This window comes from Gastrolobium bilobum, unplaced genomic scaffold (genome assembly GCF_033153095.1).
Source record: "Gastrolobium bilobum isolate Gb01-03AN ecotype WA unplaced genomic scaffold, APGP_CSIRO_Gbil_v1 utg2810, whole genome shotgun sequence".
In the NCBI taxonomy this organism is placed as follows: domain Eukaryota; kingdom Viridiplantae; phylum Streptophyta; class Magnoliopsida; order Fabales; family Fabaceae; genus Gastrolobium; species Gastrolobium bilobum.
Genome location: NW_026895666.1, coordinates 557,766 through 580,175, shown reverse-complemented (window position 1 = coordinate 580,175; position 22,410 = coordinate 557,766). Strand labels below are relative to the sequence as shown.

General features: G+C 39.1%; 1 protein-coding gene across 2 annotated transcripts in view; it reads right to left on the bottom strand.

Annotated features, from left to right (window-relative positions):
- LOC133287491 (uncharacterized) overlaps positions 1–22,410 on the bottom strand; it is a 44,331-nt gene that overhangs the window by 10,541 nt on the left and 11,380 nt on the right. For both annotated transcript variants that reach the window (XM_061485123.1, XM_061485130.1), the window contains exons 11-16: positions 9,230–9,281; positions 8,923–9,024; positions 8,685–8,831; positions 8,389–8,551; positions 8,067–8,297; positions 7,358–7,524 (exon numbers count right to left, since the gene is read on the bottom strand). In XM_061485123.1, the coding sequence (XP_061341107.1) occupies positions 7,358–7,524; positions 8,067–8,297; positions 8,389–8,551; positions 8,685–8,831; positions 8,923–9,024; positions 9,230–9,281 (862 nt within the window). The remainder of the gene's footprint in view (positions 1–7,357; positions 7,525–8,066; positions 8,298–8,388; positions 8,552–8,684; positions 8,832–8,922; positions 9,025–9,229; positions 9,282–22,410) is intronic.

Genomic DNA, 22,410 nt, shown 5'->3' with positions numbered 1-22,410 from the left:
AGGTAAGGATGAAGATAGGGGTGGCAATACAGGTATTGACCCGTGACCCGACCTGCCAAATCACGTGTCGTGTCAACCCGCGGGTTAGGGCGGGTCGTGTCAGGGTTGTGTAAATGTGACTCGTTTTTTTTCGTGTCGGGTCACGTGTCAACCCGCGGGTTCACGTGTCAACCCGCACAGTGTCATTTTTTTAATTTTCAATTAGATATTTTATTATATTATTATTTTTATTCATTTATATATTGATATATATAGTCATTGTTTAGTATAGAAAAGAATACAAGGAACTAAAAATCTCAAGAAACAGAAGCTAATCTTTTTTTATTTTATTTTTTATTTTTTTATTGTTTTTAATTTATTTATTTTTCAAAAAATCCCACTTTTTTTTAAATTTTAAATTTTGCGGGTCGTGTCAGGGTTCGTGTTTTGTGACCCGTTTACAAAACGGGTCATGTCAAATAGTGTACGGGTCGAAAACGTGTCGTGTCGGGTTGACCCGTATTGCCTCCCCTAGATGAAGATAAAACAATAGGTTTGGCTAAATCTTTTGTGAGGAAGTATTCGAAGGGTAACATGATCCCATGAGAAGATCGAGACTGTGAGAGGAAGAAAAACCTGAGAAAGGGTGGTGCAGGGATTCCAAAATGGGTCGACACGACACGAATTTGACACGACAGCAATACACATAACACGAACACCACACTAATTTTTTGCCGGATAACAAAACATGACACGAATGACACGCAAACTATGGGTCAAAACAAATTGACCAAAAAAAATAAAAAAGGGTCGAAATTAAAATAATAATAATAAAAAAATATGGGTCGAATTCGTGTTGACACAACACAATACGAATTTTTTTTACGTGTCAACCCGAACAAGAATTTTCGTGTCGTGTCGCGAGCGACTCTCGTGTCATAACTTGTTTTGACACCCCTATTCCAAGTGAACTCTTGAACCATGGTTTTGAAATTTTTGTGTTGAGAATTGTCATGGGTGCTCGCTTTAAATCCTAGTTTGTTTGCACAATACATTATTGATTTTTGTTGAGAGTTGTTTTGCATTGTTGTCATGTACTGAGTGTAATTGCGGTAATGGGTCATGTAATAGTTCAATTATTATTTTTAAATATTAAAGTCATGCCTGTGGCTTTTAATTATTAAAGGCATGCATGTAGCTTTTGAAATTTTATTTTTGTCAAACAATATACCAATATTATTTTGTCCTATTCGTGTAAGAAAGCACTGTACTACAATTGTTATGCAGAAATGTTTTGCAACTTGGAATATTTCTAACGACAATTACTTATAGGAAAAAATGTTTGTCATTTTAAATGACATAAAGTTATGTCATTTTAAGCGAGAGATAGACACAAAATAATATTTTTTATTTAAAATTTAAATTAAAAAAAAAATCACTCACTTTCTCTCTCTTGATTTCCATTCTTTGTGTTTATCTCTCTTCTAAAATGACATAACTTATGTCATTTAAAATGACAAACATCAAACCCTTACTTATAATGGTAATAGTGAAACATGTATGGTGGGGATATTATCAATATGTGACACACAAAAATAATGGAGAGACAAAGATAACAAGGATACGAGGACAAAAGCATTATTGGTGTTATAACATGACTTCTAGTGAGAAAAGTTTGTAGACAACTCATATTATATGATTAAACAAAGACCCGCATAATAGCTATCAAGTTTTGTTTTCATTCTGTGTTATTTTTTATTTATGTATTGTTAGAGAAGTATAAAATCATTAAGGTAGCTTCACCCAAAAGTTTAAGTTGATGGGTGAGACACCGACCCACCTACCTGTGCTAAGAAACTCCACAAGTCTTAATTAATTATTAATTAAATAAGAGGCGGTGAGGATCGAATGCGTAACATCGAGACTCTGATATCATGTAAAGAACCAATTCAACCCAAAAGGTTAAGTTGTTGGGTGAAATTACATTAATGGTTTTATATAGCTAACACATCTCCTCACAAGAGAGCCTACTGGGCTTGATGAGTAGACAATGCACAGACCCACCTACATGTGCTAAGCAACTCCACAAGACTTAATTAATTATTAATTAAATGGGAGGCGGTGAGGATCGAACCATGACAACCAGGCTCTGATACCATGTAAAGAATCAATTCAACCCAAAAGCTTAAACTATTAGACTATCTTAATGATTTTACACTTCTCTAACATGTATTATTTTCTTTTAACTCTCAATCTTAACTAAAGCTGAGGATCTCCTAACTATTGTAGATATCTTTTCGTCCAATGAAAACTTTTTATTTAATAAAATCTAAGAACGTGAAATGTCTATAACAATCTTTTTTTAGCTTTTTGGGATATTATAAAAGGCCATCAGTAATAGCAACCCATAGGTCAAGGGAACAAGCTCTGAACAGAGGCAACAAATTGGCTAAATAATTATACATGCAAAAGGCTTAAGATTCAGAAATGCTAACCAACACAAACTCCTATTCTTCAACACAATTTTTAGAAGACTTCCAAGAAATATATGGGCAGAGAGTCTAGAGTTTAAATTCCACAAATGGAAATGTTAATGTGATATAGGTTGTTAGAAATATATTGTAATTAGAGTTTCCTTATTTTGTATTAGGTATGATTACAATAGGTTTGGGCTTAACCCATTAGTTTGTTTATATATTGTACATCCTTCATCAGTTAATATACACAGTATTATTTCGAATGTTCCTCTCTTTCTCTCGTTATTTACATGGTATCAAGAGCCTAAGGAACTTTGAATTTTTTTTTTCCGATGAACCCACTGTTCATCGTATTTTACAATTTTTTTCCCGAAATTGTCTCGTTGTCAGTTTCTGGACGATTTTCTTCCGCATTCACGCTTCTGTACCGTCAACCATCACCGTCTGGTGGTATTTGCACGCAGCCTACCGCCGTGATCGTCTTGACAACGTGGTCACAACGGCACCGGCCGCCCCCTCAGAAGACGTCCCACGCGCTCTCACATGCGCGTGCAAGTTTCAGCACTCTCCTCTAACCGGCGACGCGTGGAGCCTCCTTTCCGGCCGCGGTTGGTTGCGATTTTTTCGTTTTGCTGAGACGATTCTGGATCCGGTCTTGTTTTTCTGTTTCGACATCTTTTTGCGTTGACGCACAGATCCCTCTTCTACCGGTTAGTTGTATGATCTGTTCTTTCTGATTTTTTTTTTTTTTTTTGTTTATAGACTTTCCTGTCTCCAATGTTTCTGTTTCTGGGACTCTGGCTGGACGAAAGTCGGAGTCTACTATTTTTTCAAATTATATCCTTGCTCCGTTGAGTGTGGATAAATTGGATGGGTCCAACTATGATTCTTGGTCTTCCGATCTGCGACTTTGGTTGGATGGGCAGAATTATCAATCCCATCTTTTACCACTAAGGCTGAATCTGTGGCGGAAAATGAGCGCACACGATGGAAGATGATTGATGCTCAGTTGTGTAGTCTCATTAAACTACTCTTCATCCGTCTATTAAGCAGATTTTTCGACCTGCTAGTATTTGTGAAGCTGTTTGGAATCAGGCAAAAGTACGGCACACCAATGATACCCAGAGACTCTATGGTGTGTGTCAGAAATTGATGACTACCTTTGCTCCTCGAGACTTCCATTGTCCTATGACTGAATATTTGGGGAAAGCTCAGAGTCTACTTCATGATCTTAATGAACTTCTGCCTCTCACTGGTGATGTTACTAAGGAACAGGAACAACGTAATACACTTTTTATGTTGTTCATTTTATATGGTTTGCCTGACCGTTTAACTGCCAATCGGGATCAAATTTTGGGATCTGCTACAGTTCCTACACTGGATTCCGTGATGTCTACCTTGCTTAGAATTCCCTCTAAGCCCTCTACGTCATCAACACCTCCTATGATGCCCCCAGTGGATTCTGTTGACTCTTCCGCTCTTGCTGCTCAAGGGTATGGTCGTGGACGTCGATTCTCTAAAGGAAAGCTATTATGCACTCATTGTCATCAGACCAATCATACTGTTGACCGCTGTTGGAAGCTTCATGGAAGGCCATCTCCACCTCCTCGGAATGCTCATGTTGCTCAGGCTTTCCCTAGTACCTCGGCTCTAGAGTTACCTTCCAGTGCACAACCTCCAGCTGCTCTTCTGAACGAATTTGTGACTTGGTGGTCTGAGAAGCAAACATCAGGTCCTACTGCATCCATTGCACCCACTGGTAATTCTTTTGCTAGCATCTCTCAGTTGCACTCTATAGGCCCTTGGACTCTTGATTCTGGGGCTTCTGATCACATTTCTGGTAATAAGTCCTTATTCACTTCCCTTTGTACTACTGGTTCTTTTCCCACTATTACTATGGCCAATGGGTCTCTGGTCCAATCAAGGGGGATTGACACGGTTCTTCTTTTACCCAATTTATCTCTGGATCATGTTCTATATGTTCCTGATTCTCCTTTTAACTTACTTTCTGTTAGTCATTTGACCAAATCCATTGACTGTGTTGTTTCTTTTACTAAAACCTCTGTCATCTTTCAGGATCGGAGTTCGGGGAAGGAGATTACCAAAGGATGTGAGTCTCAGGGCCTCTATCAACTAGTTCCCTCTTCTTCAGCCTGCTCCACTGTGGATTCTCCTCTTACTATACATGCTCGTCTGGGCTATCCTAGTCTTGCAAAGCTTCAGAATCTTGGTCCAGGTCTGAATAAGTTAGCTCCCAAGTCTCATAAATATGTTTTTCTGGGTTATCCTCGATCTCAAAAGGGTTACCGTTGCTACTCTCCCACTTTACGTCAATACTTTATCTCGGCGGATGTCTCCTTTTTTGAATCAGTTCCCTTTTTTGGATCCTCTACTACTCCTGTGGATACTGATTCTGTACAGTCGTCCTTCTCAGGTGACCTTCTTTACCTTCCGTCTTTACCCGTCCATGTTTATGACTCTCCTTCTATCACCTCTTCTGCTGATGAGATCGAGCATAGTTCGTTAGATGTATCTGTGGACTCACATTCAACTGCATCTCCTCCCACGGCTTCGGTCCCACATTCGGATAGTGACCTTCCCATTGCTCTTCGTAAGGGTACTCGTGATACTCGCCCTCCGGCCAGGTATACAGTCAATATTAGTTATCATCGTCTTTCTCCATCATATTTTGCTTGCCTTTCCTCTTTGTCCTCTATATCTGTTCCTAAGACCACATGTGATGCATTTTCACATTCGGGATAGAGAGACAAGCTATGATTGATGAAATGAATGCTCTTCATCATAATGGCACATGGGACCTGATGCCTCTTCCTTCTGGAAAATCTGTGGTTGGTTGCAGATGGATTTATGCTGTTAAGGTTGGACTTGATGGTCAAGTGGATCGTCTTAAAGCTCGCTTGGTGACGAAGGGTTTCACTCAGGTCTTTGGCTTGGATTTTATTGATACTTTTTCTCCTGTGGCGAAAATGTCTACTGTTCGCCTTTTTATTGCCATGGCTGCTATTCGCCATTGGCCTCTCTACCAACTGGATATCAAGAATGTTTTTCTTCATGGTGATCTTGAGGAAGAAATTTATATGGAGCAACCTCCTGGATTTGTTACTCAGGGGGAGTCAGGTCTTGTTTGTCGTCTTCGTAAGTCTCTCTATGGCCTCAAATAATCTCCAAGAGCTTGGTTTGGTAAATTTAGCAGTGTTGTTCAACAATTTGGCATGACTCGGAGTGCAGCTGATCATTCTCTCTTTTATCGTCATTCTGCTTCTGGATCTATTTATCTGGTGGTATATGTGGATGACATTATCATCACAGGCAGTGATCGGCATGGGATCACTCGATTGAAACAACATTTATGTCATCATTTTTTGACTAAGGATCTTGGGAAACTTCGATATTTCTTGGGAATCGAGGTGGCCCAATCTAAAGCTGGTGTTGTGATATCTCAGAGGAAATATGCTCTGGATATTCTTGAAGAAACTGCTTTGTTGAATTCAAAGTCTGTTGATACTCCTATGGATCCAAGTATCAAGCTTCTACCAAATCAGGGGAAGCCCTTTTCAGATCCTGAGCAGTATAGGAGATTGGTTGGAAAATTGAACTACCTCACAGTCACTCGGCCTGATATTTCCTTTGCAGTTAGTGTTGTCAGTCAATTTCTCAATTCTCCATGTCAAGAACATTGGAATGCAGTTATTTGTATTCTTAAGTATATCAAGGCATCTCCAGGAAAAGGCCTTGAATATGAAGATAAAGGTCATGATAAAGATGTTGGGTACTGTGATGCTGATTGAGCTGGTTGTCCAGTTGATAGGAGATCTACTTCTGGGTATTGTGTCTTTGTTGGAGGCAACTTGATTTCTTGAAAAAGTAAGAAACAAAGCGTAGTTGCCAGATCAAGTGCTGAAGCAGAATACCGCTCCATGGCGACTACTACTTGCGAGCTCATCTGGCTTAAACAACTTCTCAGAGAGCTTAAGTCTGGAGACACTGGACAGGCAACTCTCATTTGTGATAATCAAGCAGCTCTACACATTTCATCAAATCCAGTGTTTCATGAAAGGACCAAGCATATAGAAATAGATTGTCACTTTGTTCGAGAAAAGGTTCTTGCTGGTGAAATTAAAATTAGCTTTGTACCCTCTAATGAGCAATTAGCAGATGTGTTTACAAAATCTTTGTAAGGTCCTCGAATAGAGTTTATATGTCACAAGCTTGGTGCATATGACCTATACGCTCCAGCTTGAGGGGGAGTGTTAGAAATATATTGTAATTAGGGTTTCCTTATTTTGTATTAGGTATGATTACATTAGGTTTGGGCTTAGCCCATTAGTTTGTTTATATATTGTACATCCTTCATCAGTTAATATACACAGTATTATTTCAAATGTTCCTCTCTTTCTCTCGTTATTTAATATATGGTTTTGACATCCTCAGTCCACCCATAATCAGCTTCAGAACACAAGAGAGATACACTGAGAATGACAATAACATGATATTTTGTCCCTTACAATCCCCAACAACTTGGTCCATTCTTCAATTTATGGTGACCGTATTAATTGAAGTTGCTCAAGCGGACAATTTATGCTGACATGGCCACTTCTGAATTTTGGTTCATTTCATCTCCCTAAGATCAGTTCTGTTTTACTATGAGGGACTAAAAGATTATTTACACTAAAATTAATATAATTTTTAAATTAATATCCTGGTTATAAAATTAATATAATTTTTTAAAGAAAGAATAAATTTTTAAATAAACACACTTCCTCTTCGTCTCTCCACTTTCTTCTTTTTTCTTCACTCTTATCTCTCTCTTTTTCTACTTATGCACAGAGGAGGCGTGTACCAATACTAGTTCAAGTCATAAGCAGGGTACTGCATGATACCTGTAGTACATTCTCGTTCCTTTTCAACTTGATTGACTTTTTGCCCACGCTCTTGGCAGATGTATAATGGCCATCAGAAGTTGAAGTTGAAGTTGAAAGGCGGTATCCTTGTATAAGCTTTACTAAACCAATTTGGTTCCCATGAGAAGCAAACATCAAAGTTGAATCTACAACAAGCAAAAAAATAAAATCAATCCTTTATACTACTAATAAACTAATGCTAAGCATGTAAAAATATGTGAGCGTGTGTGTTTGTGTGTATTGGCAGGGATCAATTGACACCAATTACTTAATACACTTACGCTCAATGATTTCTTCTAGAAAATTATTTTAATCAATCCAACTGTTGAAATGTGAGTAAATATAGTGTAAATCTTGCAAGATAAATTTCAGAAAATTTGAACAAGAAATATTTTACAAAAAAAATGGTAGATATTTCCATTTATTTGAAATGTATGGTATACATTAATCTTAAAGAATTTTTTATGGAGTACAAAAGGTCTCTAATGTGAGATTTTATGCGTGTGATGTGCACAATACAAAATTTATATCCAACACTGGATTTTGTGAGAATTTCACTCTATAGAAGGTAATTCATTTGAGTAAGATTGATTTTAATTTATACCAGTATCAACGGATCCTGTGCCTACACACATAGACACACAAACATATCATGATAATGTATGAATATATGTATGTATTCAAGCACCTAAAGGAGTAGAAAAGATACGATCAACTTCAGTTTCAAACATAAATGGCGTTGGGCCACGAATTGAACCATCACTAGTTTCTGTAGGTTGGTTTTCTTCCAAAAAATTATCATTTTCCTTAGCTTCTTGCGAGACCCCTCCTGGTAGAATATATACCGCCAACCCTGTCTTGTCATCATCAAGAATAGCAAACTGATTTTCATTGGGACCAATAAATGCTGCATCTCGACCTGTAGACAATTACTTCATTTATTTACTGCACATAATGCATGACCAAACTCTAGAAGAAAGAAAATAAATGCCTTCCACGTACATATTTACCTTTCACTGTGCTGCTTTTACTGTTTACCGTCTCTGCATCAGTATTTTCCCGGTAAAGCACAACTTCATTTGTAGTACCACTGAATTCATAAACTACAAGAAATAGATGTTGCTTTTTACTGTAAATAAGGTATTTTGCTTGATACTCCACATTCCCAGGAATCTATACAAAGTTGATAAAGTACAACATATTAATATTAATATTTACAACATATCAATATTATGCAAATGATAGTATCACTAGAAGTTAGAGGGACGACGTGATACTTGTGAACTTATTACTCTCTCTACGTTACCGAATTATAAAGCTTCTTGTAGATACTCTCAGATCCAGATGAGAGATTATATGCCATAAGATTTGGTCCATCCACATAGAAAGCCCTGACGGGATAATGAAGAACTCGGTTCTCTTTATTGAAAAAATTTAGCTCCAAATGAAATGGCTGGCAGTAGATAAATGGTAAGAGTTGATTGAACAAAAAAGTCTAAGGAGAAGAAATCAGTCTCAAAATCAAATTGTCACCGGGATCTTACCTGGAAAACTGGAATGTCCCTCAGATGATGCTTGGTATCTAGAACAGTGATGAGGGGTAAGCGAGATATTGGAGCACTTTTTGTATGGCCTTCCATAAAGTGCTACAGGAATATTGTAAAAGTACTAAATTTGAATGAGAGGGCATGTAAACTTACAAAATCTTTCTTAGGAGATTAAATGCAGGACTGTATGGGAAATTCGAAGCACCAAATTTGGTGATCAAACTTCAGAGTCACATCTAATTCATTGCCTCTTCTTCTGACATTCAGGCTTATAAGAGAGAGATAAAATAAGAAAGAAACATACACTGTAAAGAAAAGCCTTCCTTGCAATGTCTGATATTGTAAGATGACTCTGGCTGCATGCATAGTAGTGTACGTAATTCAGTTCTTAATGCCAGAAGCACGTATAAATAATACAATAGATTGCAAAGGGATCAATCCATCACAAAACAACATAACCTTTATCCCAAAATAGTAGGTGCACACTCAAATAAAAGCAAGAATAGATCGAGGAAAAATAAATAATTGTCAACAACCAATTCTACCAAAAGCTTAAACAGTTATATGAAGGCAGATGAATAGTTTATATTATATTTCTAACATGCTCTCTAACACGAGCACATTGGGTTTGAAAAGTGAAAAATGTATAGACCCACCTATCCATACTAAGAAATTCCACAATTAATTATTTATTAAAAGAATGAGAGCGGCAATGATCGAATTATATACCACTTGGTCATAGACTCTGATACCATGTCACGCAACTAGTTCAACCCAAAAGCTTAAGTCGTCAGGTAAAGATAGATGAATAGTTTTATATTTTATATTAGATATAGGATCAACTTACACCGATATAAGAATAATAAGTCCTATACTAAATTTTAACCGTTGATTTCCGTGCATCTAATAGTTGAGATTTATTGGGGATTAATAATTAATTAATGAGTGAGACCCATTAAATCTTAACCGTTAGATGTACGAAAATCAACAGTTAAAATTTGATGTAAGACTTATTATTCTTATACTGGTATAAGATGATCCTGCCCGTTTATATTATATTTCTAACAATAGTAAATAAGAAAAATAATATATATGAAATAAAAATAAATAAATAAGAACATAGAGAAAATGAAAAATTAAACCATCACACAACCTAATAAAATTTCAGCTCCAATACAGCCATACATTATTGACAGCAATCACCACCATGTGCAACTTTTCAGCATAAATGGACTCATCAACTCTTGCTGAAAGCATCAACGTGGCACAGGCAGGTGCCACGTGATGCAGGGAAAGAGATCTAAGTCTTTAAACTGGATTTCAGCCTTAAAGAACCCAGGTGAGACACCATTTACAGCATGAGCCTTTTTGAACTAAACTAAAATTTTTGTAAGCCTTCATGGACTAAGTTCTTAAATATACTTAATTTTTCTTCACCCACCTTAACTGTTGTAAATAATTGTATTTGTTTATTTATTTATTTATTTATTTCCATTCTAGAATCTTCTTTAGGCTTAGCCCATTAGGTTATTAAGTCTCTTTAAATGGAGAGCAATAGTATAGATGTAATATACAATTTTATCAATAAGATTATCTCTTTTTTTCAACTTGGTATCAAAGCTCTCGATTCTAAGGGCTCTACTTCCGCGGATTCCGCCTTCAAAGCGGAACCCTATTTGTTTGCCTCTCGCCGCCACAGGAAAAAGTTTTCTTTCCGGGGACCTTTTGGACTGAGAGGATCTTTGTTTGACTCCTTTTCTACCGTGGTACTGTTCATCGCGCGCACTGTTCATCGGGGGGTCTGTTCATCGGGTACTGTTCACGCGCATTGTTCACGAGGTACTGTTCAGCAAAAAAAAGTAAAAAATTTGTTCCAAGACAGAACAGCTCGGTTTTGTCTCCTCTTTCCAGATTTGTGTTTTCTCTTCGGTTAGACATCATTTGGATTTGCGTTTGTGTGATTTTCACCTCAACATTATGACGGGTTCAAATGGTGCATCTTCGAAATTTATTTCTATTCGCCGAGATGAGTTGGAGCGGATTCGGACTATGCTTGATTCTCTGAGTAAGCCCTCTAGTACTAGTGTTTTGGCTATGACTGGTATGAGCTCCATTATCATTCTTTTCTTTCTTCTTATACTGATTTTAAACATTCTTGGATTATCGATTCTGGTGCTACTGATCATATAGCTTGTTGTGCTGACCCTTTTCTTTCTTATAACCCTACTATTAGCACCCATACAATAGTCGTGGCTGATGGCTCACACACATCAGTTGTGGGTTCTGGTAACATATATTTACAACCTTCCTTACTTCTCCAAAATGCTCTTTATGTTCCCAAACTCTCCACTAATCTTCTTTCTATCCATAAAATTACCAAAGATTTGAATTGCAGTGTAACTTTCTTCCCTACTTATTGTGTTTTTCAGGATCTCGCCACGGGGAAGACGATTAGGGGTGCTAAGGAGCAAGGTGGGTTGTACTATCTGGTGCCAGAATCTTCTGCAAAGTATACTAAGGATCACACCTTATCGACTCAGTCTCAGTCTACTGTCGACTCTTTGATTTGGCTCCATCATAAACGCTTGGGGCATCCTCCATTTCGTTTGCTTAAGTCTTTATTTCCATCATTATTTTTGTCTAAGTCTGTTGAGTGTTTTCATTGTGATGTTTGTGAGTTTGCTAAACACCATCGTGTCTCTTTTCCTTCTAGTACCATTAAAAGTGTTGATCTTGTTCATTCTGATGTTTGAGGTCCTTCTAAAGTTCCTCATGCTTCTGGTAATAAATGGTTTGTTTCTTTCATTGATGATTGCACTCGTGTAACCTGGGTTTTTTAATGCATGAAAAATCTGAGGTACCACAGTTATTCTTTCGATTTTATAAAATAATTGAGACCCAATTTGGTAAAAGAATTAAAAGACTAAGGTCCGACAATGGTACCGAATATGTCAATCAGCGTCTTTTCAAATTCATCCAAGATTAGGGCATGATTCATGAACTTACTTGTGTGGACACCCCTCAACAAAATGGAGTTGCTGAGAGGAAGAATCGACGTCTTCTTGAAGTTGCTCGTGCCTTACTTTTTCAGAATAATGTACCCAAGTTCTACTGGGGAGATACCATTCTTACTGCAGCTTTCTTAATCAACCGCTTGCCCTCTCGGGTCCTTGCCAATGTAAGTCCTATTCACTCAATGACTTCATTCTTTTCCTCTGTTCCCTCTATGCAGAGTCTTCAACCACGGGTTTTTGGGTGTGTTGTCTTTGTCCACGATCATAAACATTTTCGCAGTAAGTTGGATCCTAAGGCTCTCAAATGTATCTTCCTAGGTTATGCCCCTGATAAGAAAGGCTACAAGTGCTATCATCATGCTAGTCGGAAATTCTTTGTCTCAATGGATGTTACATTTCATGAATATGAGTCCTTTTTCCCAAGTCCTTATCTTCAGGGGGAGAGCAGTTCTTCAGTGGATTCATCACCTTCTATCTTTGAGTCTGGACCATCCATGTCTTCTCCTACACCTCTTCCTCTTGTTTCTAATTCTTCTGTGTCTAACCCATCCAATACACCAGAAATACGGAGGATTGTGACACCTGAGTTGGTATATCACAGGAGAAAGCAGCCCACACTGCTTCACCAGCAACCTCAATCGTCTAAACCACTGGTAAGCCCTGAATCTCTTGTTTCTGATCCTAATATTATTACTTCTCTTGTTTCTGAACCAAATATTGTTGCCTCAGATGATTTTCCCGTTGCCAATATGCTTAGTCCGATCATGTTGAACTAGATTATGAGCTATACAAATGGCTAACTTATTATCACAAAATAGCTTCATAGGTCCTTCATATCTTATTTTAAGATCATCAAGTATAATCTTCAACCACAATAATTCACAAATGCCTTGAGCCATAGCTCAAAATTCAGCCTCTACACTTGACCTGGCAACCACATCCTGTTTCTTACTCCTCCATGTCACTAAGTTACCACAAAGGAACATACAATAACCAGTAGTAGATCGACGGTCAGTCACAGATCCAACATAATCGGCATCAGTATAAACTTCTAAAGAGAGATTGCCATCATGCCGGAATAACAATCCTTTACCAGGAGTGACTTTAAGGTACTGAAGAATTCTCTCTACTGCTTGCATGTGTTTTTCTTTTGGATTATGCATGAACTGACTCACAATACCAACAACATAAGCTAGGTCTGATCTAGTACGAGCCAAATATATCAGTCTCCCAACTAGCCGTTGATATTGTCTTTTATCAACTGGAGGACTCTCCTCTTCATAACCAATCTTGTGATTCTTCTCAATAGGAGTACTAGATGGTATACACCTAAGTTTTCCTGCTTTTTTAAGAAGATCCAGGACATATTTCCTCTGACTGATAAAAATTACTTCCTTTGAATGAGCTACCTCTATCCCTAGGAAATATTTCAACCCAAGGTCTTTAATCTCAAATTCAGAGGCTAGTCGTGCTTGCAGAACATGTCTCTCCGCAATATCATCCCCTGTTATAATAATGTCATCAACATATACAAGGAACACAGTAAGCTTACCATCTTGGGAGTGCTTAAAGAAAAGTGTGTGGTCTCCTTGACTCTGTTTGTATCCTAAGGTCATCATAACCTTAGTAAACCTCTCAAACCAAGCACGAGGAGACTGCTTCAATCCATAAGAAGGCCTTCTTTAATCTACAAACTTTATTTTCTCCATCCATAGAGTCAAAACCAGGCGAGATTTCCATGTAAACTTCTTCTAATTCACCATTAAGGAAAGCAATCCTCACATCAAATTGATTTATATCCCAGTTGTGATGGGCAGCAAGGGACAACAAGGCTCTCACAGTATTCATCTTTGCAACTGGGGAAAAGTTTCTTCATAATCAATGCCATAGGTCTGAGTGTAACCCTTGGCGACTAATCGAGCCTTATATCTCTCAAGAGTACCATCAGAATTGTACTTTAGGGCATAAACTCATCTGCACCCTACTGCTTTCTTTCCATTGGGTTTATCAATAACCTCCCATGTTTTATTCTTCTCCAAGGCATTCATCTCCTCTTGCATGGCCTGAACCCAATTCTTATCTTTTAATGCATCGTGCACTGATTTTGGGATAGAGATGGAATCTAGTGCTGACATAAAAATTTTGTGCTGCATAGAAAGGTTAGTAGAAGAAACAAATTGAGAGATAGGAAATTGAGTGCAAGATCTTTTTCCTTTTCTTAAGGCAATGGGTAAGTCATGAAAGATACTGGGTAAATTATCAGAAGCAATGGGTAAGTCATCAGAGACAATAATATCAAGTTCAGAAACAAGAGATTCAAGACATACCAGTGATTCAGACGATTGAGGTTGCTGGTGAAGCAGTATGGGTTGTTTCCTCCTCTGATATACCAATTCAGGTGTCAAAATTTTCCGTATCTCAGGTGTACTTGAAGGTTCTGACACATCAGGAGTAGACACAGGAAGGAGAGGTGTAGGAGTAGACAAGGACGACCTAGACTCAAAGAAGGAAGAGGACAAGTCTTCTGAAGAACTTCTCTCCCCCTGAAGATGGGTACCCTAGAAAAAAGACTCAGATTCATGAAAGATAACATCCATAGAAACAAAAAAATTTCCACTCGGAGGATGATAACACTTGTAGCCTTTTTAATCAGGGGCATAACTAAGGAAGACACACTTAAGAGCCCTAGGATCCAACTTACTGCGATGTTGTTTATGAACATGGACAAAGGCAACACAACAATTGAATCTGAAATATATTGTATATTCAAGTGTGTAAGTCTGTACAAGGAGGCTCTCTATTTATAGAGACTAAAAGACCTAATGGGATGACCTAATGGGCCAAGCCCACAATCTAGACTATTCTAATAATAATAAATTAATATTATTTCTAACACTCCCCCTCAAGCTGGTGCGTATATATCAAAAGCTCTCAGCTTGTTACAAATATGATCTATTCGGGGACCTCTAAGAGCTTTAGTGAATACATCCGCAAGTTGATCATTGGAATTGACAAATGTTGTCTCGATCTCCCTTGACTGGATCTTTTCTCTAACAAAATGACAGTCAATTTCTATATGCTTGGTCCTCTCATGAAAGACTGGGTTAGAGAATATATGCAAAGCGGCTTGGTTGTCACAAATGAGCTTCATAGGCCTTTGTTCACAGAGATGGAGTTCCTTCAGCAATTGACTCAGCCAGATGAGCTCACAGGTTGCATTTGCCATTGCCCGATATTCAGCCTCCGCACTGGATCTGGCGACCACAGTTTGCTTCTTACTCTTCCAAGAGATCAAATTTCCTCCGAAGAGAACACAATACCCTGAGGTGGATCGTCTATCTGAAGGAGAACCTGCCCAGTCAGCATCTGAATAACTAGAGATCTCTGAACTCCCTTTATTTGTATATAATAAACCTCTTCCTGGCGCCTTTTTAATATATCGGAGAATTCTAATAACTGCATCCCAATGGGAGTCACAGGGAGAATCAAGAAATTGACTTGCAACACTCACTGCGAAGGAGATATCTGGCCTTGTCACAGTAAGATAATTCAATTTTCCAACTAGTCGGCGGTAGCGACTAGGATCTGGCAGTGGCTCCCCCTGTCCTGGTAATAACTTAACATTGGGGTCCATAGGTGTATCAATGGGTTTACAGCCTAACATGCCAGTCTCATCTAGGATATCCAGTGCATACTTCCTCTGACAGATGGAAATGCCCCGCCTAGACTGTGCAACTTCGATCCCCAAGAAATATCGAAGTCTGCCAAGATCTTTGGTCTGAAATTGATTGAATAAATGCTCTTTCAACAGATCAATCCCGGTCTGATCACTGCCTGTAATGATAATGTCATCAACATAGACCAGGAGATAAACGCACTGGCCAGAAGAGCTATGCCGGTAAAAGACAGAATGATCGGCTTTGTTTCTGATTAATCCAAAGGATTCAACAACTGAACTAAAGCGGGTAAACCAGGCCCGAGGAGATTGCTTCAGGCCATATAAAGATTTCCGAAGTTTACATATCATTCCAGAACTCTCCCCCTGAGCAACAAAACCTGGTGGTTGCTCCATATAAACTTCCTCCTGCAAGTCACCATGTAGAAAAGCATTCTTAATATCAAGTTGAAGAAGGGGCCAGTGATGAATGGCGGCAAGGGCAAGAAACAAGCGAACAGAAGCCATCTTAGCAACAGGAGAAAAGGTATCCCCATAATCAAGACCAAAGATCTGTGTGTATCCCTTGGCCATTAAGCGAGCTTTAAGGCGATCAACAGTGCCATCAGGACCAACTTTAACTGTGAACACCCATCGACAACCAACAACAGACTTCCCGGGAGGAGTACGAACAAGATCCCAAGTGCCATTGGAGTGAAGTGCCTGCATTTCATCAAGCATCGCCTGGCGCCACCCTGGATGAGATAGTGCTTCACCTGTGGTTTTAGGGATGAAAACATAAGAGAGACTAGAAACAAAAGTAAAATGTTGTGAAGAAAGTCTGTCATAACTCAAGAAAGAATAAAGGGGATGAGGATTTCGAGTGGATCGAATACCTTTCCGAAGGGCAATGGGAGGAGTCTCTGATGGAGGATCCGGAGGAGAAGAGCCGACGGGAAAGGGCGATGAGTCATCAAAAGGCAAAGTCGGAGGAGGTGCAGGCTGACGACGCTGGTATGTGAGGAGAGGACGATCTGCAGGTATGGAGGTAATTGGTTGCTCCTCTGGAATAGGGTCACCTGCAGCTGGTAAAGACAAGTCAAGAAAAGGAACAGGAAGGACCTGATCAACTTGGGACACTGGAGACGGAGTAGAGTGAAAAGGCTGCTGATCAAGGAAAGTGACATCAGCAGAAACGATATAACGCTTGAGATCAGGAGAATAGCAACGATACCCTTTTTGAAAACGTGTATACCCAAGGAAAATACATTTGAAGGCCTTGGATGTCAACTTGTCTTTACCTGGAGTAAGATCATGAACAAAACAAGTACAGCCAAAAATATGTAAAGGCAGAGGATAAGAAGGTGCTCCGGAAAACAAAATACTGTGGGGAACATCATTATTTAGCACAGAAGAGGGCATGCAGTTGATAAGGAAACATGAGGTGATAATAGCATCTGCCCAAAAACGGAGTGGGATGTTCATATGAATGAGAAGGGTACGTGCAGTTTCAACTAGATGTCTATTTTTACGTTCAGCGACTCCATTTTGTTGTGGAGTGTGGGGACAGGTAGTCTGGTGTATCGTCCCTTGTGTATCCAGAAATTTAGAAAATTCAAGAGACACATACTCTTTTGCAACACTCACTGCGAAGGAGATATCTGGCCTTGTGAGTGTGTTTTCCTTGCTGACAAGAATGACAGTTTAAAGACTTAAGATTGGATAAAAAGGGAACCATATGCTGAAGCTTGGAGAGGTTTGGATGACCCAGACGGCTGTGAATTAGCTCAGGAGACTCTGTGAGAGAACAAGCTACTGGAGAAGGTGGTGCAATCAGATAGTAGAGACCTCGTGACTCAATGCCTGCTCCAATCGTCTTCCCCGTACCCGAATCCTGCATAGAAAAGGATTGTTTAGAGAAGGTAATAGTACATGAAAGATAATGAATCAACTGGCTAACAGAGATTAAATTAAAAAGAATGTCAGGTATATAATAAACAGAACTCAAAGTTAAAAGGGGAGTTGGGTTGGCTTCCCCAATTCCACGAGCAGGAGCCTTAGTGCCATCAGCAAGAGTGACAGGGGGTAGGTTATTAGAATAAGAAAGTGAAGTAAAGAGATCTTTATTACCACAAAGATGATGAGTAGCACCTGAGTCTATTATCCAGGGTCCAAAAGATGATTGATAAAAACAAGCAACATGATTACCAGTGTCTTGAGTAGGATGCTGAGAAGAAACCTTCTTGAGAAGTGTCTCATAGTCGGCACTTGAAAGAGTTACTAATCCAGTTGAAGGTGGCGTAACATCAGTTTGAGCAAATTTGGCAGACGGTGACTTCAAATGAGGGTACTTCCTATAGCAGCGTTCTTCAAAATGCCCAAGATTCTGACAATAATTGCAACGAGGCCTCTGTCTGCGACCGCGTCCACTGTTCCAATTGGAATCACTGGCCCGAGAAAAGAATGGAGATGGGGTAGTACCGGAGATGATGCCAGTCGTGTTTTTGGACGCATTATTTGAGCCCTCCATCACAAAATAAAAGGAGATGACCAGAAAATAGCAAAGAACTACAAGAAAGCAAGAAATCGCGCAAAAACGTTGCACAAAAGTGTCCAAACAGCGGGTTTTTCACTGATATCTTTCAAACGGATGGGACCCACAACGAACGGAGACCAGATCTGGAAAGAGGGTGAGGAGGCGAGCAAGATGGTGGTGGTCCGGCCTGGAACGGTGGCCAGACGGTGGCTCACGCGCCGGAACAGTGGTTCGGCCGCCGGAGACTTCCACCGGCGCGTGGATGCTCCGATCAACACGCGGCTTAGATAGACAGGGTCGCCTCCCTGAGCCGCTCCTGATCGCGTGGTGGTTGGTTGGAAAAGTCGCCAGAAAAGCAGTCTGACGGCGGTGAACAATGGCGGACAGTGGTTTTGTGGCGGTTTCCGGCGATGAACGGAGGCTGACGATCTTTTTCCTAATGATACGAGGTTGAGGACAAGAAATTTGTGACTAAATAAGGGTTAGGTGTGAAAGGATGGTTGCCGGTATGATGCACGGCAGTAAAAAGAAAGGAAAAGATATATATGCGGAAGCAGAGCCCTCAGATCGAGAGCTATGATACCAAATTGAATCTGAAATATATTGTATATTCAAGTGTGTAAGTCTGTACAAGGAGGCTCTCTATTTATAGAGACTAAAAGACCTAATGGGATGACCTAATGGGCCAAGCCCACAATCTAGACTATTCTAGACTATTCTAATAATAATAAATTAATATTATTTCTAACAACAACCAAACACTCGTGGCGGAAGACTCTGCAAAATGGGAACAGAAGGAAAGAAGGAAGTCATTGAATGATAGGACGATTATTGTTAAGGACACGTGAAGGTAAGCGGTTGATCAAAAAGGCTGCAGTTAACACGGCTTCGCCCCAATAAGAACTAGGAACAGATGTCTGGAACAGTAGCGCTCTAGCAACTTCAAGTAGGTGACGATTTTTTCTTTCAGCAACCTCGTTTTGTTGAGGGGTATCAACACATGTGAGCTCATGAATCATACCTCTATCTGAAATGAATTGTGACAGACGTTGGTTGATGTACTCAGTACCATTATCAGATCTTAATCTTTTAATATTCTTACCAAACTAAGTCTCGACCATGTGATAAAATCGGATAAATATCTCTGGTACTTCTGACTTATCTTTCATCAAGAATATCCATGTCACCCGAGTACAATCGTCAATAAAAAAAACAAACCACTTTGCACCTGAAACACTATGCACTTTAGAAAGGCCCCAAACATCAGAATGAATCAGAGAAAAAGGTTCAATGCTTTTGATAGCACTAGAAGGAAAGGACACTCGATGGTGTTTTGCAAATTCACAAACATGCAATGAAAGGTCTCAACTGACTGCTTTAGAAACAGAGAAGGAAACATTGACTTCAATAGGCTAAACGGTGGATGCCCCAGACGCTTGTGATAGAGCCAAATCATAGACTATGTTGTAGAAGGATGACGTGTCATCAATAACTGATTTTTTGTATCATTTGTAGCATGTTCTGGAAGTAGATAATACAACCCACTCTGCTCCTCAGCAACTCCAATTGTCTTCCTCGTGGTAAGATCCTGAATAACACAATGAGAGGGGGAAAAGGTGATAGCACAATTCAAATCAGTTGTAAGCTTTTGAGTGGAGATAAGATTAGCGGAAAGCTGAGGAACATAAAGAACATTTTTAAGAAACAAGGAAAGTTGAATTTGAATGTTACCAGAACCAATAACTGATTTATGGGATCCATCAGCTACGGCTATAATATGACTACCAACAGTAGGATGATAAGAAAGAAAAGACTCAATAAGACAAGTCTTATGATCAGTTGCACCAGAATCCAAAATCCATGAGGTTTTAAAATCAGTGCAAGAGGCAAGAAGAGATGTAGAACATGTGTTCTTACCAGACAAGATCAAAGAATTGTCAGACGTCTTACGCAAAGTATCAATAGCAACCTTCAGCTGCTCCAACTCCTCTTGCCGAATATTCACATATGGAGTAACATTATCGCACTCCTATGAAAACGAAAACACATGTCTCTTGTGTGTCCAGCACTCTTACAATAGGTGCACCAACGTCCCATGGACAAATAAAACAGATCAAAGAGAACAACCCAAAAGAAGTGGGTAATTATCAATGAAGTCAAGAAAAAGTCTTCAAAGAGCTCAAACAGCAGAACAACTTCAAGTTGAAGTCCAAACAGAAGCAAAATTATTAGATCTGCAAAAAGAGGAACCAAAAAATCTGCAACTTGAGGGGGGGAAACACACAAACGCACAACCAGACAATGTTGTAGAAGCCTCTGAACGTCCCAAACAGCAACAAAAAATTCAGATCTGATCAAAGGAGGCACGAGTGGCCAAAAAGATCCAATTTTTATGACAAGTAAAGGTCTCTGAACGTCCCAAACAGCAACCAATAAATCAGATCTGATCAAAGGAGGTGCGAGTGGCCAAAAAGATCCGATTTTTATGACGAGATCAAAGACCCACTGCTGGAAACGTCCGTAGGTTGATAGATCTGGAAAAACGGAGTTAAACAGTGGTTCTCTTGGTCCAAAAGGTCCCCGGAAAAATTTTCCGGTGGTGGCGAGAGGCTAACAAATAGGATTCCTCTCTAAAGGCGGCAGTTGCGGAAGCAGAGCCCTCAGGATCGAGAGCTCTTATACCAACTTGAAAAGAAAGAACTTGAAAAGTAGGATTGTATTATATGAAAATTGTTAAAGACTTAATGGGCTAAGCCCAAAGAAGATTCTAGAATGAAAAATAAATAAAAATAAATAATTACAATACAATTATTTACAACAAAATCCCACCTGGCTTTGGCTCTATGGATGGAGGAAATAAAGTTTGCAGGTTAAAAAAGGCATTGTATAGATTGAAACAGTCTCTCCGTGCCTGGTTTGGGAGATTTACTAAGGTTATGCTGGCCTTAGGATATAAACAGAGTCAAAGAGATCACACAATATTCTTCAAGCACTCCCAAGATGGGAAACTAACTGTGCTCCTTGTATATGTTGATGATATTATTATAACAGGTGATGATATTGCGGAGAAACATTTTCTACAAACACGTCTAGCCTCTGAGTTTGAAATTAAAGATCTTGGGAGATTGAAATATTTCCTAGGGATAGAGGTAGTTCATTCAAAGGAAGGAATTTTTATCAGCCAAAGAAAATATGTCCTTGATCTTCTTAAAGAAGCGGGAAAACTTGGGTGTAAACCCTCTAGTACTCCTATTGAGCAGAATCACAAGATGGGTTATGAAGAGGAGAGTCCTCCAGTTGATAAAAGGACAATATCAGCGATTAGTTGGGAAACTGATATATTTGGCTCATACTAAACCAGACCTTGCTTATGCTGTCAGTATTGTAAGTCAGTTCATGCATGATCCAAAAGAAAAACACATGCAGGCAGTGGAGAGAATTCTTCAGTATCTTAAAGCCACTCTTGGTAAAGGACTGTTGTTCCAGCGTGATGACAATCTTTCTTTAGAAGTTTATATCGATGCTGATTATGTTGGATCCGTAATTGATCGCCAATCTACCACTGGTTATTGTATGTTTCTTTGTGGTAACCTAGTAACATGGAGGAGTAAGAAGCAGGACGTGGTTGCCAGATTGAGTGTTGAGGCTGAATTTCGAGCTATGGCTCAAGGCGTTTGTGAATTATTGTGGTTGAGAATTATACTTGGTGATCTTAAAATAAGATGTGAAGGACCTATGAAGCTATTTTGTGATAATAAGTCTGCCATTTGTATAGCTCGTAATCCAGTTCAACATGATCGGAGTAAGCACATTGAGGTCGACCGCCATTTTATCAAAGAGAAGCTTGATAACGGATTGATCACCACTCCATACATCCCTTCTGGACGTCAATTAGCTGATATTCTGACAAAGGAACTTCCTTCAGAAAGGTTTCAAGAGCTTACTAGCAAGCTGAGAATGATAAATATCTATTCCTCAGATTTGAGGGGGAGTGTTGTAAATAATTGTATTTGGTTATTTCTTTATTCATTTATTTCCATTCTAGAATCTTCTTTGGGCTTAGCCCATTAGGTTATGTAGTCTCTTTAAATAGAGAGAAATTGTACAGATATAATATACAATTTTATCAATAAGATTATCTCTTTTTTTCAACTTTAACCCCTACCATTGGAGACCATTTAGCACCCCAAACATCCTAAGTTCAATCTTTGTTTGGTGGCCTTCAGAAAAATGAGAGGCAGGCTCATACACCAGCTCTATTTAAGCAAGAGCTTTATCTT